At 39.2% G+C, this 16,452-nt stretch overlaps 2 protein-coding genes across 7 annotated transcripts in view; one reads left to right on the top strand and one right to left on the bottom strand.

The window, feature by feature from the left end:
- Positions 1 to 34: 34 nt before the first annotated feature.
- sv2 (synaptic vesicle glycoprotein 2) lies at positions 35 to 11,003 on the top strand. Its single transcript, XM_034236087.1, has 13 exons — positions 35 to 298; positions 1,570 to 1,668; positions 1,962 to 2,123; positions 3,946 to 4,108; positions 4,377 to 4,498; positions 4,706 to 4,869; positions 4,959 to 5,039; positions 5,321 to 5,419; positions 5,932 to 6,020; positions 6,511 to 6,638; positions 6,794 to 6,889; positions 7,020 to 7,179; positions 9,997 to 11,003. Exons 1-13 carry the CDS (start codon positions 217 to 219, stop codon positions 10,178 to 10,180), a joined length of 1,629 nt encoding a protein of 542 aa, XP_034091978.1. The 5' UTR covers positions 35 to 216; the 3' UTR covers positions 10,181 to 11,003.
- Positions 11,004 to 11,889: 886 nt separating this feature from the next.
- Positions 11,890 to 16,452, bottom strand: part of LOC117559361 (AP-3 complex subunit beta-2) — a 62,776-nt gene continuing 58,213 nt past the window's right edge. For 2 of the 6 annotated variants that reach the window (XM_034236095.1, XM_034236094.1), the window contains one exon: positions 11,890 to 15,502. In XM_034236095.1, coding sequence (XP_034091986.1) covers positions 15,352 to 15,502 — 151 coding nt within the window. In that variant the 3' untranslated portion in view covers positions 11,890 to 15,351. Of the gene's footprint in view, positions 15,539 to 16,452 lie in introns of all 6 variants that reach the window. The other 4 variants (XM_034236092.1, XM_034236089.1, XM_034236090.1 and 1 more) reach the window with 3 other exon arrangements.

Genomic DNA, 16,452 nt, shown 5'->3' with positions numbered 1-16,452 from the left:
ACGTGCAGACCTCCGCTCTCTGTTTTACTTCCTGGTCCTCCTCTTCTGGTCAGGTTAGCACCACCGTTAGCTTCACTGAGAGGCTTGGCAGTCATGAGACAGATGCAGTAGCGGTGCACACAGCATTATGGACCAGGGCAGGAGTTGATCTCAAAGGTGTGTGTAAGCGGATCTGCTCAAAGGTCATATTGGGGACGTCTGAGTGTTTTGGGGGTGATGCCTCGTCACGACGTGGAGGCGAGGGAGCCGCTTCTCACCAGGGAACACCTGAAGCCAAATGAGCTGGAATCCGATGAAGGTACAGTATGTCTTTTTGTATTGTGTTATTTCACCTGCTAAATACACGTTTTCAGTATTTTAGATCAGCTAGAAATGCATGATCAAAAACCAGATAGAACTTGTTTTCACATTTAGAGTTTACTCTTTAGATATGCCTGGTTCTCACAGGACTGCGACAAAGTCCTGTGAGAAGACAAAGCTTCATGTGATTATCCTATAGATTAGTATGCATTGCTGTGTAGATTTAACTACCCACCACTATACCATATGCAAGTGAAAATATTTACAAACTATATTATTAGAGTACTATGTCTTAAACAGAGGTGTTAAGTAACTAAGTATTTACTGTAGGTTAAGTACTGTACCTAAGTACAATGCTGAGGGACTTTACTTGAGTGTTTACATGTTTTGTTACCTTGAACTAAATTGTGTACTTTTACCCCACTATATTTATTTAATAACTTAGTTTTTTAGTTACACCTTGAGTACATCCAGATGTAATAATGCATCAATAATTATAATCGAAACATAATAATATATTCTGAAATGAGCCATTCTGTATAATGAATAGTTTTGGTTCTTTAAGTATATGTTGACGCTAACACTTTTGTACTTTTACTTGAGGAACATTTTGATTTCCGGACTTTCACTTGTTCCTACACTCTTGGACTTCTACTTTTACTTAAGTACAACATATGGGTACTTCTCTCACCTCTGGTCTTAAATAACAAACATAAACTCACTATCTCTATTCAAAATCAAAAGGCTACCAGAGGCCCAATAAACATATGGTTTTGGGGAGACTGGGGACAGTTGCAACAAGTCTTATTCTTCCATCAGAAACATGTCAACGATACTCATACTGTAGTAGATGCTCCGTTAGATCCTACTTCCACCAAAAAACAACACACATGTATTGGTTTCATGACTGACAGGGTGGGGACAGTTGAAAAAAACATGTTGCAACTTGCGGCATATCATAACAGACCACAAGCTTTTGTAAACATATTGTACCCAGGGTTGGGGTCAGTTGCCAAATCTGACTTATTCTATTTAACATATTTAAGTTGAATGTATAAATACTAGTTTAGTCCTGACCAAATAGTCATTGAGAAATGCACAAAGTGTTGCAACAGTCTCCCTTTATATAATATAAGACACATCATTAATACAAATTATAGCACCAACAAAATGGGGGGCTAAAGCTCTCGTGACCTCTTAAATATCTGTTTAAGCTGACGCCTTTGTTTCACTTCACTGTTTGTGTGTTTTTTGCTGATTATATTTTAGGTGAAATCATTTTCGACAGGAGTTCATCAAACCTCCCACGGGACGCTGGTGAGAGCTCACAGAGAAGATTAACATATGAGGAAGCAGTAGAGGAAGCAGGTAATAACACCTTTTTGATCCTTTATATAGGTTTAAATAGGAGGATTATAAGATGGGAAATGCATCATACACAATCTAAAAAAGGACGGCAAAACAATCAATAATAATATTTCTTAACAGTTTCTGACTTAATAGATTTTTACAGCATCACTAAACCATACATGTGATACAGAGGTGTGTGTTGACGGTAATGGACAAAGCAGCAGCTGCAGACAGCATTACCGTTAATATGGTGCGTTAACTGATAACGTTTCTCTTTGTTGATTCATTCCTTGTTCTGCTTTTGCTCTCAGGGTTTGGGTTGTTCCACTGGCTGCTGTTGGTGGTATGTGGTTGGGCCAATGCCAGCGATGCCGTGGAGATTCTCTGTGTGTCTTTCCTCCTGCCGACGGCGCGCTGCGATCTGCTGCTCAGCTCCTCAGACATGGGCCTGCTGACTGCCAGCATCTTCCTCGGTGAATAACAATCATTTAATAAATATGTTACCATGACTGAGCAAATATTCTCCGGTTTCAGATCCTCAAATGAGTCTTTGCTGCTCAACAAAGTTTTAAACAATCAGGAAAACAACCTTTTCATTTATTCACGATCAATCAAAGTAAACGTATTTGTCCTAGCAGTGTTACAAGTGTATGAAAGACTTTAAGAAAATAAATGGGCTAAGACAAGATGTAAAAAAAAAAGTTTTGGGTTATTGGTCTCTATACTTATTAAATACCTATTTTGTGGTGAGGTGAAAAAAATAAACAATTACAGAAAAACGCACAACACATGATGATGCCGTGAAAATGTAAAAATAGTTGATTTGTTTATGGTGTCGTGGACCATTGATCAACTGTCACAAAAAACAATAAATGGGGCAGCTTTAGCAAACATTGCTCATTTCCAGCTGTTGTCCCCGGCCAGATGATAATGGACACCCTTGTTTGTTTGTTTGTAGCCTTTATTTAACCAGGTGAAAGCCCCTTGAGATCAAAAGATCTCTTTTTCAAGGGTGACCTGCAGGACATTAGTTACACATGTAACATGAAAACAACAGAACAACAATAAGGATGACAAACAACATAATGTACAGGGTACAAACTCTATTTACAGAGACAGGTACCTTGAGTATCAAACAGCATGTCACCCAGCCGAGTTTTAAATGATGCAGGGGAACTGTGGGACTGACCGTTGAGCGGCCCAGACCAAGCAAGGAGGCAGAGGCAGAACGTCCAAAAATATAACCCGGCAAATATTAAAATCATGCGCACAAAGTTCACAGCCTCAATCCTGCTGTTCTCCTTGCACACATCCCGCAGCCACAAGGATCTCACACACACCCAGTTACAAGGAAACAGCACCTAAATACACACATACTAACAAGACACAGGTGAGGGGGGAGGAGACAACACAGGACACCAGGTGCACACAATCATCAGCCACAGACATCAACATATTATTTGCACCCTGATTACTCTCAACCGCTGTCATCCTTACCCCAGCATAACTCCTCTCGGCGCTCTCGCAAACTCCCCTATCTTTTCAGGCGGAGCCGAGGACCCGACCAGCACCTGCCAGACGACATTCCAATAAATACGGTTTAATCAGTTAAAAAATACTACCTCAATAATTAGTATAAATTATGTGCAAATATATAATGTCAACTGTACTGTGCAAACACGCTAATAAAGTGCAATATTACCCGGCTCGAAGCCGTCAGTCCATAGTGACGAAGTTACCTTCGTCACAGGAACCAAAGTGCTCAGTTTTAAACATGTTTGCAGACTGTTCCAATTTAGTGGAGCTGCTCAACTAAAAGCTTTCTTCCCTAAGACAGTCCTAGCACTTGGCACATTTAATAAAACAACATCATGAGATCTCAGGCAATATGTACTTTCAATTCGTCGAGAGATCAGAGAGCAGATATAAAAAGGTAGTTTACCCAACATGGCTTTATAGATGAACATGTACCAATGACTGAGCCTCCGTACAGTTAGTGAAGGCAGTCCTGCCTTGGCATACAGGGTACAGTGATGAGTAAGTGCTTTACAGCTAGTAACAAATCTCAGGGCACTGTGATAGGCGGCATCTAACTTTTCCAGGCAATGGGCAGGTGCATTCATATGGATCAAATCACCATAGTCCAGCACAGGTCAAAAGGTCACAGTGACTAGCCTTTTCCTGGCTTCAAATGAGAAACAGTTTACAATCACAATACATCAATACAGGTTGTACGTATTCACAGCAATGCTAAGAGCTAAATGCTAATGTTGGTATAACATTTTTGTTTTCTAGGAATGATGGTGGGGGGCTACATGTGGGGGTACCTGGCTGACCAGAGGGGGCGGCGCCGGGTCCTGGTTGTGTCCCTCACAGTGAACGGGGTGTTTGGAGGTCTGGCCAGCGTGGCCCCCTGGTTCTGGCTCTTCCTGCTGCTGCGGTTCATCAGCGGCATCGGGTGAGCACGGGATTTGCATATGTTTGTATTGTGTCTCCTGGAGTTATATAGCTGACGGTAACACACGCAATGAAGTATGTTTCAGTGCTCAGACAGAACATACTGCAGCCACCAGGGTCATAGTTTGTATCCCTATAACACCTTCATGTTCCTTTTAGGTACAACATTACACAAAATATTTATATTACCTTAGTTGTGCCCTCATTTTGCCAGTGTAGCATGAATAAACAGTCACTAAAATGAATTGTGTTTTCCTTCCCTTCTGCAGTGTCGGCGGGTCCATCCCTGTCATCTTCTCCTACTTCTCTGAGTTCATGCCCAGACGGAGGAGAGGTGCGATGATCAGCGCTCTGGCCACCTTTTGGATGGCAGGCAACATCCTGGCTGCAGGTGGGAAAACTCATAAATAAAACAATATCAAGGCTCATTGCTACCAACGCTGGTGTTATGAGAAACCTAAGTCACATGATAAGCAAATTACACATTTGATATACCTACTTCAAAAAGGTAAAGACTTATTCCCTTTGGGGCGACAGTATCTAAATAATAAAAAGTGTAGACCTGTGTGTTCAATAGTTCCTCACCTTGTACCTGCAGGTCTGGCCTGGTTAGTGATCCCAAGGACCTGGGCTCATTTCTCCCTGGGGTTTCTGGACTTCCAGAGCTGGAGACTGTTTGTGGTTCTCTGCTCTGTTCCCAGCCTCACATCAGCCCTGATGTTCAGGCTGCTCATGCCTGAAAGCCCCAAGTTCCTCATGGAGGTATTTAAATGCCGGATTAGATATCATGATTGCAGCCTGCTTTTTTTTCTTCCCAGCAGACATTTAGATTTTTGTTTTGTCTTTTCCAGGCTGGCCAGGAGAAAGAGGCGCTCCATGTTTTCAAGGTGATATTTAAGCTGAACATGCGGGGAAAGGGAAAGTCTTTACCGGTAAGAACCTAATTATATTCGTATATATACCTCTATGATTTGTTATCATTGTTTTGGGGCACAATGTGTGTAGCTTAAAAACACTGATGAATTGTAAAGTCTACAGAACAAATAAACTTATATTTGAGCCAAAGAAACATTAGAAGAGCAAAAGGTGAAATGAAACGGGAAGTTATATTTCAAGTTAATGGGAGTTTCTTTTATTATTATTATTACTTCCTTGATTTTATAGTACAGTAATCTACTCTAAGTGTGACCGCTTTCATTTGAAACTCTTGAAGGAATTTGGTTTATGCATCAACTCCAAGAAAAGATCTGAACAGGAGGAGACCGGACCCCACGGTTCACAACGAGAGAGACTTTGCTGTATTGTGAAAAAGGTAATGTCACACAAACAGACAAGCTCCACATCCAGATTGTTCGAGGTTATCCGAGTAAAGTGTGTAGGCACTATCACTGTTTAAACTGTGTCCTAGTTTGACCTGAAGTATCATGGTTGGATTAACCTGCTATGCTTGCTTGCTCTAAAACTGGCTGGAACCAGGTTTAGGGTTTCAGCTCACTATTATGTGAATTTTTTTGCAAATTGAATGAAAAAGATAATTGCTGCTTAGTTCATTGACTTATTAATAAATGGTCTGTTCAGCAGCTATGAAGGTTTAGTGAGTTAACACAATCATTTAGGAAAAACTGGACTTGGACATTAAGTGTCTCCTTAAGATGAAGCAATGGACGGATCATATTTAGCTTTACATATTTTAAATAGAATTGGCAGACAACCATTTGACACACAGTCAGACTGGGCAGTTGTCCATTAGATTTAAACTTTATATAATCATTTTCCCCTCGATTGCCATTTTTATTTTAAATTGTTTATGTGTTTAATTTGCAGGCCATGATGCCCATCAAGCAGATGTTTAACGGTTCGCTCAGATCCAGGAGTTTCGCTCTGCTCATCATCTTCTACTGTATCTCCTTTGGGTGAGACGTCCAATCTGATCGCCTGCATGTAAACTAAAGAGTATCTGTAGTGTAGCTGGAGGTCTCCTTCAGACTACATGTTGTCAGGGACATGTGCAAAGTTCAGGGCTTGTATTTATCATGTGTGTTTCAACACTGCTGATGTGATAACTCTACGGCAGGCGGCTGCGCAGTAGGAGATAACCATTGCAGAGATTATCTTCAACAACCAGGAGTCTGCAAAAACTGCTAAAAAAATGTTAATCTTATGAAACGTTTTACTAAACTACTACACTCTCAGCGTAGGACTTGTACATTTTATGGTTGATTTATATTTGCACACACAAGAGGACAAGGAATGTGACAGGAGAGGTCAGGAGGCCACGGCCTAAACTATGGACCTCATCTAATCTTAAGAACAAAAAAAAGATAATACAATTAAGCTAACATGTCCCTGAAAAATAATAAAAAATAAGTGTGTGTGTGTGTGTGTGTGTGTGTGTGTGTGTAGTTACTACGGGCTGTGGATGTGGTTCCCAGAGTTGTTTAACAGGATAGAGAACGGCGGCTCGCCCTGTGCCAACACCTCTCTGTCGTCTCTGCTCCACAACCAGAGCTGCTACCCGGTCAAAACAGCAGGTGGGCTTCTGGGAAAATGACACACCTTTTAGATAAAGCAGTACAGATTGTGTCCTACCCCACTGCATGCTGGGAAAGCCTCCAGTCCCCTGAATACCTCAGAATAGTCTGCTATAGAAATTGATGAAAGGATGTATCTCTTCCTCACGTGGCAGTGTACATGGAGGGCTTCATCGTCGCTGCTTCAAACTTACCAGGAAACATCTTCACCATCCTCATCATGGACACCATGGGAGGAAAGGCTCTACTGTGTGAGTCTTTAAAGCTTTGTATCAATATTGTAACAACATTTATGCACCTAAGAATTGTCCTTCAGCATATCCAGTTGAAAACTTTGAATAATGATCCCTGAATCTCCTCGCCTCCTCGTTGTGTGTGCAGCCGTCAGCCTGATGGTGTCCAGCATCAGTGTCTTCTTCATCTACGTGGTGCAGACCAAAGCCCAGAGTCTTCTTCTCTCCTGCATCTTCAGCGGGGTGTCGGTGATCGCCTGGAACTCTCTGGATGTGCTGGGAACTGAGCTCTACCCGACACAGATGAGGTAACTTTCTTTACAGCCTTTGAACACACACACACACACACACACACACACACACACACACACACACACACACACACACACACACACACACACACACACACACACACAGAGGGCCGCCCCTCCCTACAGGCCAATCACACAGGCTGCATGGGGCCCCGCCTTGCGCAGGGGGCCCGCCCAGAGGGCCTCAGCTGCTGTGCGCAGTTCTCCGCTCAGTTCTCCGCGCACCCCCGGCTGACACGCGAGAGTGAGAGGTGACAAGGGGAGCACGTCTGTAACCCGACACCGTTGCTATGAATCGACATCTGACCAATCACGGCTTTGATACGGCCACTAGTGCAGATGACGAGATGTCGGTGAAAAGACAGTTTCAGTCCGGCGCAAAAAACAAAACATATGAAGAAACTAGAGCATCACTCGAAGGTGGGTTATTGTATGAGTCAAATGTACAACTTGCGAATGTTGTATAAGTCAAATTGCCAATTGCCATATTAAAACATCAGCTGCAATTCACGACATGAAGAAGGCAGTCTCTGCATACAGGCTAATGGAGATGCAGTTATTTCCAGCATTCTTTATTTACCATTCATTCAAGTATGTGATGCCTTTGATCTGCTAATGTACAGGAGGAAGAGTGATAAACTGTCTGTCGGCTTACATAACAGTTAAAGTTTACAGCCTAAAAAACATGGAGCATTTTTCCCCCTTATATTCATTTTTATGTCAATTTGCACATTTCATGGTGACGCTCAGCCTCTCCCCTTAACTCCTAACAGTCATCATCATGTCAACCACCACACAGAGAAATACTGATAGAAATGTGTGTGTAGTTGTTGATACATTGCTGACAGAGGGAACTACATTTGAATACAGATTTAAGAAATATCAGTTTTTGAGCATGTCATAAGCATGTTTTGTCTTGACTATATTACAACTATATTATAATAAAATAATATAGTATTTATATTATTGAATTGATTATGATTATTATTATTATTAGTAGAAGTTGTTTATTTGCATTAATTATATTTTAATCTTTTTGAGGCTAGTATTTGGCAGGAAATGCAGACGTATTCACCTGTAAACGCATACTGAACGACATACATGCACAACCATTTACCTCACTGCATAAAAAAGTGTTTTGTATAATAGTATAATAATAAACAGGAATTATATTTGCAAAGTAGCCTACTTTGTTTCCAAACACATTTTTTTTCACTCCTGTCGGTTGGGGGGGGGCCTCATCTCACAATGTCGCTTGGGGCCCCAAGTTGGCCAGGGGCGGCCCTGCACACACACACACACACACACATACACACACACACACATACACACACACACACACACACACACACACACACACACACACACATTGTTCAGTTCATCTGGCTTATTACACTTATTTGTTGCACCTTTAACACTAGAACCGCCAGAGGTCGCTGTATACCTAAAACCGCCAACGGGTCAAATTGACCCGCTATTGATTTTCAAGGTACAATGTTCTTTTGTTTATCATACAGAGCAGTGAGTTTTGATCGCACAGGGATCAAACTTATACCAATAGAATCTGTGGACTTTTCATATGATATAGTTTGTGCAGATAGCATGAAGTATAACATATCGCTACCAGTGCTGATTTAAACACTTGGTGTTAGACTTGTGTTTTGTTTAGGTACAAATCTCTCTATATCTATCTATCTATCTATCTATCTATCTATCTATCTATATATATATATATATCTATCTATCTATCTATCTATAACTATCTATCGATCTATCTGTCTATCTGTCTGTCTATCTATCTATCTATCTATCTATATCTATCTATAACTATCTATCTATCTATCTCTCTATAACTATCTGTCTGTCTATCTATCTATCTCTCTCTATATCTATATCTATCTCTCTATAACTATCTATCTATCTATCTATCTATCTATCTATAACTATCTATCTATCTCTATCTATATCTATCTCTCTATAACTATCTGTCTGTCTGTCTATCTATCTATCTCTCTCTCTCTCTCTATATCTATATCTATCTCTCTATCTATAACTATCTATCTCTCTATCTATCTATCTATCTATCTATCTATATCTATCTATCTATCTATAACTATCTCTCTATCTATCTATCTCTATCTATCTATCTATATCTATCTATCTATAACTATCTCTCTATCTATCTATCTCTATCTATAAGGAACCGCAGTAGACAAAAGGCGTTGCTATAGCAACATGTCATGTTTACGCTGCATTTTCTATGAGGTAAATATTACCCGCTGGCGGATATAGGTATAAATGGCATTTTTTTTGGGCGGTTTTTTCAATCTGACTTCATATTGACAATTGTTTAACAACAGAGGGTGCTACATAACACACTTTCAGGAAAAGTCACGGACTGGGAGACTTTAATATTTCACTGAAAAAAAGTTACATACAATCAAAAAAACAGCTGCGGGTAAAACTGACCCGTTGGCGGTTCGAGTGTTAAGGGTGGGATAAATGCATATTTATCAACCCTGATGGGGATTTACAAGATCACAAAATGTCCATCTACCAATAAGAATAAACTGTAAATGTAAAAGTACAGTTTGTAGTTTTTAACTAGATGAATGAGACACCTAACCTAAATTCAGCATAGCCCAGAAAAGCAACTTAAGCATTGGTTTAGATTTCTTTTTTAAGACTTAAAGACAAATCTGAGCATAAAGAAAATAAATAGAGAAATAGCATTGTTGCACATATTTATAGTTGTTCTACTGTACTCTAACAAACAGCTGCTCACATGTTTTGATGTTTCTCTTCTCCCTTCAGGTCCTCCGCTCTGGGTTTCTTCACAGGAGTGGGCCGAGTCGCTGCCATCATGGGGAACATAGCCTTTGGAATGCTGGTGGACTCAAACTGTGCCGTGCCCATCCTGCTGGTGTCCGCTCTGCTGCTGACCGGAGGGCTGGTGGCTCTGCTGCTGCCTCAGACCAAACACTCCGAGCTCACCTGAAGGATCAGTGTCTTTATAGGAATACGTTATTAGAAAACACCCTCTGAAAGTTATTATAGTGAGTAGACAGGAGGAGGCTGCTTTATCCTGGTTCTGCTCCCAGAGGACGTTTATATCCTGTGCCTTCTGTCATTTCGCTGTGCCTTCTGGAGCTGCCTTATTGAAAAGAGACAGTATTTATGAGAGTTTGAGAGGATCACAAATCCTTACCAGAAGTGAGTCCGAGTATGAAGGAAACTTTTAAAAAGTGTCAAAAAGTCTCCAAAGATTCTAGGTGGATCATGATGTTTAATCTCCTGACTTTAATCAGTGATTGGATCAGAGGCTAATTTCAAAACAGTTGCTTGTTTCTGCAGTCAATCGGATCTTTAAAGTAGTTTCAGGTTTACGAGGTGTGTTTAATTATCAGGTTAGAACAGTTGTACTATTAGCTAAGGATGTCTGAAATGAAAAACTTCAGCTTCACAAATCTGTTTTACTTTTTAGTTTACAATGTGCCTCTCGTGAATGTTTTAAGGCCAAATCACTGTGTTTAAAACAGTTCTTTTTTTCATAAAATATACAATCATGTTTACATCTATGCATTCAGTAGATTTTAGAGGCATCTCAGGATCATTCTGGACCCAATCTGTGATTTCGCTGCACATACTGGACCACACCGGTTCAGCATTCCTGTGGAAAACCCAAAGATTGCTTATTTAATAAAAACATGTCTAGATTAAAAAACCTTTATATCTGAGTAGCAACATTGTTTATAAGCTGGCTGTACTTTGTGACTACTGAAGCAGTTTGATTTAAATAAACGCTACTTTTGTTTATCTCAGTTGTGTGTTTTAATATCACCTACACTCTAATACTATATATATACATACTTCAAGCGAAATCTCTGCATTCAAAACCTTTTTTTAAAAGTACATATCATCAAAATGTACTTTATGGAGGGTAAAAGTATTACATTACATTGCATTTAGCTGACGCTTTTATCCAAAGCGACAAACTTGAAGAAAACAGAATCATATAAGTACATCAGGTTTCATAGAGCTAAAACATTTCAAGTGCTACTCAACTGGCTTTAGATAAGCCAGTCCTTTATTAGTATATAAGTTCTTTGTTAGTAATTCTATCGCTCGAAGTGGAGTCGAAAGAGATGAGTTTTCAGTCTGCGCTGGAAGGTGTGTAAGCTTTCTGCTGTCCTGATTTCAATAAGGAGCTCATTCCACCATTTTGGAGCCAGGATAGCAAACCCACGTGTTTTTGCTGATGGGAATTTGGGTCCCCCTCGCAGTGCGGGTGCAGCGAGCCGTTTGGCTGATGCAGAGCGTAGTGCACGTGCTGGGAAGTACTAATAAAATATCTCCTGTGACTCCTGTTATGTTATTAATGTATGACATTAGATGGGGAATGTTTAAGCAATGCATAATTGATTGAAGTGGAGGTAGAAAACACTGATTTAATGTTGAGAAATATATGGTATTTTAAAAGATTTGTTTAAGAATACATTATAGTAAAACAGCTGAGGTAAAAGGTGCCATATTTTCCTGGAAAAACTGTTCCTAACAAATGTTACTTAAATTCAGCACTTCAATACTTACTTTACACCAAAAACCAAAAGTGTCCACTTGTTTTGATATTTTTGAGATAGCATTCAGGAAAATGTCAATTCGGACCAAAAACAGATGGACTAGATTATTTGAGAAGACGCACAAGGATGTATTTGTATTTTTTATTTGTATAATAAATAAACTTGTAATACTTCAGGACCACATTTCACAACCACACACAGAGCATGAATAAAACATACTTTGGATATTTGAAATCCGATGCAGAGGAAAACTAATTCCAGGTCATGAATTCAATGATTTGATCCATCTGTTTGGTGAGGGCAGTCTTTAGTTAGTCAGTGGGTTTCTTACATTACAAGTAGAATGTCTTACTCTTTACATTCTTCATCATGACTGTGTGGTGCTTTAATGGTCAACAATGCAACGGGTGCAAAAAAAGGCCAAAAATATCAGTTTTCTAATATCAGGAAGTGACTGTAATGTACTCCTTTGGTCAAACATCTTCCAACACAAAGTCAACAATAAATAAATAAATAAAACCAGTTATTGTGTTAAAGATAAGAAACGTGCAGCCGCTGGATACAAGAGGGTCCAAAACAGAAAAGAAGCGACATGATCATAAATTAAATGATATATAAAAAAAACATGAAAACAGTCTCGTCAAATGACATCAATTGAACATTTTTGACATTATCATGAAGCACTACTTTAATTATAATCTGTGTGTATTCTAATTTATTTGACTAAAGTCAATGGTCACATTTACACTGAGTTAAATTGACGGCTGATTCTGGTAAAAGTATTTAAAGTAAATTGAAGATATGTTAAACGTAGGGGTTTCAGAATGGGAGATTACAGCCTGCGAGCTAGTTCGACTCGAGCACCAATGATACATTACCACGTGACGCGCCTCGTCCCTCTGGCAACCAACCAAAACACATTCTCCTAAACATGCCGCTGTATTTAAACTGCCAGGTCTTCCTGCCTCTGCCTCGCTGTGTTCACTTGCTATTGCTACGTTCATGTTCCTGCTGCTGTGTTTCATGGTGCTGCTGCTCGCCTGCCCCCCCCAGCTCCACCTGTAGGCTCGGGGGATAGTTATCTAATCATCACTCAATGTTCTTTGTAAATCTGTGGAGTGATGAGGCCCGAGCCTAGACACCAAACTCAAACTGTGCTGCTTATAATAAACATATTAAGAAACACGTGAGTTGTCTGACTGAAATATATATAATGTAAACTTGCTGTCTGACAGAACGTGAAATTAGAAGGTAATTACGTTTCCTAACATTGGCAACGTTTTAATTTGGAATTTGGTCGAGAAAAAAAACGGTTATATGATCAACAGAAAAACCGATTCAAATCAATTTATGTGCTAATTTTAACTCATTTTAAGCCAAAAATGCACCAAAGAAATCTCTGTTTACAGCTCCTTGGATGTAAATATAATTTTCAATCTGTTAAACTTTTAGCAGTCATTTCGTACTTATTGCTCATGTCTGATAAGTATAACGTGCTTCATGATAATTTCAAGTCAGTGTCATGTTGAGTCATTTCTTTAACAGCTAGTTAATTGTTTGCCAGGTCAATATTCAGTGTCAACAAACACACACACACACCTTACTTATAGCAGTACTGTATTACATGTTGCAATACATGCGTTAACATTTATACATCTCCAGTTTTTATAAATGCCCCTCTTGATGAACATGAGCATTATGACAGCGAGGCGTAATCTTAAAATTGCAGAATTTGAGATGAAGATCCGTCTTTATTCCCAGGATCCGCCGAGTTATTGATTAACGATAAAAATAAGTGTATTGTACCGAAGAGGAATGTTTCAGTTATAGGTAGTCGTGTCCCACTCGAGCCTTCATGCTACATTCAAGTAATGACTCCAAATAACTGGGTAGAGATTGTGTTGACGTGTTTTAAGGGGAAGTTATACCTACATTATAATTGTTTACTTATATTATCTACATCTTAAAATAGTCTGCTAACAATTTAACAATCTAAAATTGGGCATCCACGTTATTTTAAAGAAAATAAACTGAATGTTATGGGTGAAACTGGATAATTTTTACATTTATTTTCTAAGAATATATTTAGAGGAAGACGACTTTTGTTTGGTTTTCACAAAATAATTCTCTATGCAAAGGTTCACTTACTTTGTGGTTTTAAAGTATTCAATCCCATCGAAAGGCCTTCCTCTGCAGATGGAGTTGTTGTCACATGACCTCAGTGTGTAATAAGATCACATTAATACAGGTGTTTTATATTTCAGAGGTTATTATTGGATGTGAAGGACCTCCTCTATCTTTCTCAGGGTCTGGAATGACTTTGACTTCTTCCTACAGTCAATGCTCTGACCCAGGGGTGTCAAACTCAATTTCATCGCGGGCCACATTAGAATTATGGTTGCACTCAAAGGGCCGGTGGTAATTAGCTTTAAGACCATATACATATACATAGATAAATATATATAAAATAATGTATTATTTTACAATATTGCCTCTGCATTGGATTATTATCGGATAGGGTAATAACTTCATAATTAACTACGTCTGAAAGCAGAAGTCCAGGGCAAATAATTGCAAGTCTCTTCAGTGTGCATCTCACAAAAGGAGATGCATTGTGGGACATGTAGTTTATGGGCAACATGCTCATGTAAAGCAGCACGTAACCTTATAATAAAACGTATTATATTCTTTGCAAGCTCTTGTGAGCCACATAAAATGAAGTGGCGGGCCGGATTTGTCCCCCGGGCCTTGAGTTTGACACCCCTGCTCTAACCCATTCAAAGTCCTGAGTTTCCAGAATCATCTCTGATCATAATGCAGCATCCAGACCTCTTATGTCTTCTTACTGAAAAACGTTTGTTTTTTACTACTTACTTCAAGGCTCAAAAGCTGGTTTTGTTTGCTCCTGCCTTGTAATAAATTAAATTTGGGACATTCTGCATCACGCTTCGTTTCTACTAATTTGAATCCTCTTTGTTTTACCTAAATTACTTATGCATTTATCTTCAATGTGGCTTTTTGAATTGACCTTTGAATTGTTTATTTTATATGCAATCTAACGTCTTATGTTAAGCGCTTTGAATTGTAAATAAACGTGCCTTGTGTCCATTGAGTCCGTGACAAGACAGTAGCTCCATCTGCTAAAAAAAGGCCACGAGATGTTTGCTTAGAAAAGATTCAGTAAGTGGACCTTGTGTTTTGAAATGGTTAAACATTCATCTACTTTTCACTATAAGTAGATTTAGGGTTTAAAAGATTAAAAGAAGACATTTTTGTTTGTACAGAATCAGAATTGGAGTCCTATGAATCCATTTGGCTTCTTAAGTAATGAAAATATGTTGCAAATCAAGTATATTTTCCACATTTAAAAAGATTAAAAAGAAAAAAGAGGGATTTCATATTGAGTCATGTCTGATTGTCTTAAACATCACGCACTGCTGTGGCCTTCAGTGAATATAGGGAGTATTTTTTGTTAAATTAGGGGCTCTTGAACCAAAACAAACAACTTCCTGGCAGGAGAACGGAGGAGATGCTACACGTGTTATTGACGATATGTGGGGGGGGGGGGAGGGGTCAGAAAGGTCACAGGTCACTGCGTCAGCGCCAGCAGGATGTCCTTCACCAGCATGGTGCCGATCACCATCTTCTCACAGTTGACCGTCAGCTGGGCGGCCCCATCCTCTCGGGACGACACAGTGGCTAACACCAGGCTGCCGCTGGTCACCGTGCGGCCCCCGAACCTGTGGACGGGAGGAAGAGGAGGAGGAAGAGGGGGACTGAGGTCAGAGCAGCGAAAGATCGGAAACAAAGACGAAGCAACAGAATAAAAAGAGAGGAGAGTCGATTAGCAGGGTTACAACAATTAGAATATAATAATACACTTTACTCAAAATGCTAGAAATACATTTGCATGAAAGCTTTTTGTGCTTCAGTGTCTTTTCCCCCATTATTCTAATTTCAAAAGGGAAAACTTTTTACTCCACTTTTTATATTTGACGAGTGTACTAACTGTCACATAGGAAGATCATACAAAACACATACAAAATGCACTACGTATTCTTCAGAGGTTTCTTATGTATTACAGAGTAAACTATTAATCTGTTACTAAGAAAATAACAAGCATTAATAATTATTAATGATACTTTAATTATAATTCCATTCTAATGGAAAAAGGCATGACTTTAATTTGTAAAAGAATATTTCTACACTATGTTAATAATATTTTAAGTATTATACCCTTTATATTCTATATTACTTATATCACTAATATTACTTATAATACTTTTTTACGGCCTAAGATTATACCTGAGTACTTCCTCAACACTGGTCTTAAACCACTAGAGGGAGATGAATAGTAGGTTCTCTTTTTTTTAAATGTAATTATTTAACACATTGTGGGTACAGACCCTTTCAAAACGAAATCTGCTCCAACCACAAACAGTGTACCAGTCTGTAAAACTGTTTAAGCTTCTCAACCATATATATTTGATAAATGAACAATAAATGGATTGAAAAACATCACACAAACAAAAATATGAAGCTTAAATGTGTGAATATAAACAGGATATTAGACATGAGATCGTATATTTTGATGAACTTTAAAAGGTAGGGTAGGTAAGAATGGAGAAACCAGCTCGAGTGCGCTAGCATTTGAAAGTATGCAGCCGAAAACAATCTGCCCCTTCCTTCA

Source organism: Gymnodraco acuticeps, unplaced genomic scaffold (assembly GCF_902827175.1).
Source record: "Gymnodraco acuticeps unplaced genomic scaffold, fGymAcu1.1, whole genome shotgun sequence".
Classification (NCBI taxonomy): Eukaryota; Metazoa; Chordata; class Actinopteri; order Perciformes; family Bathydraconidae; genus Gymnodraco; species Gymnodraco acuticeps.
The sequence above is the reverse complement of the archived record's forward strand: the minus strand, read 5'-3'. Positions and strand labels throughout refer to the sequence as shown.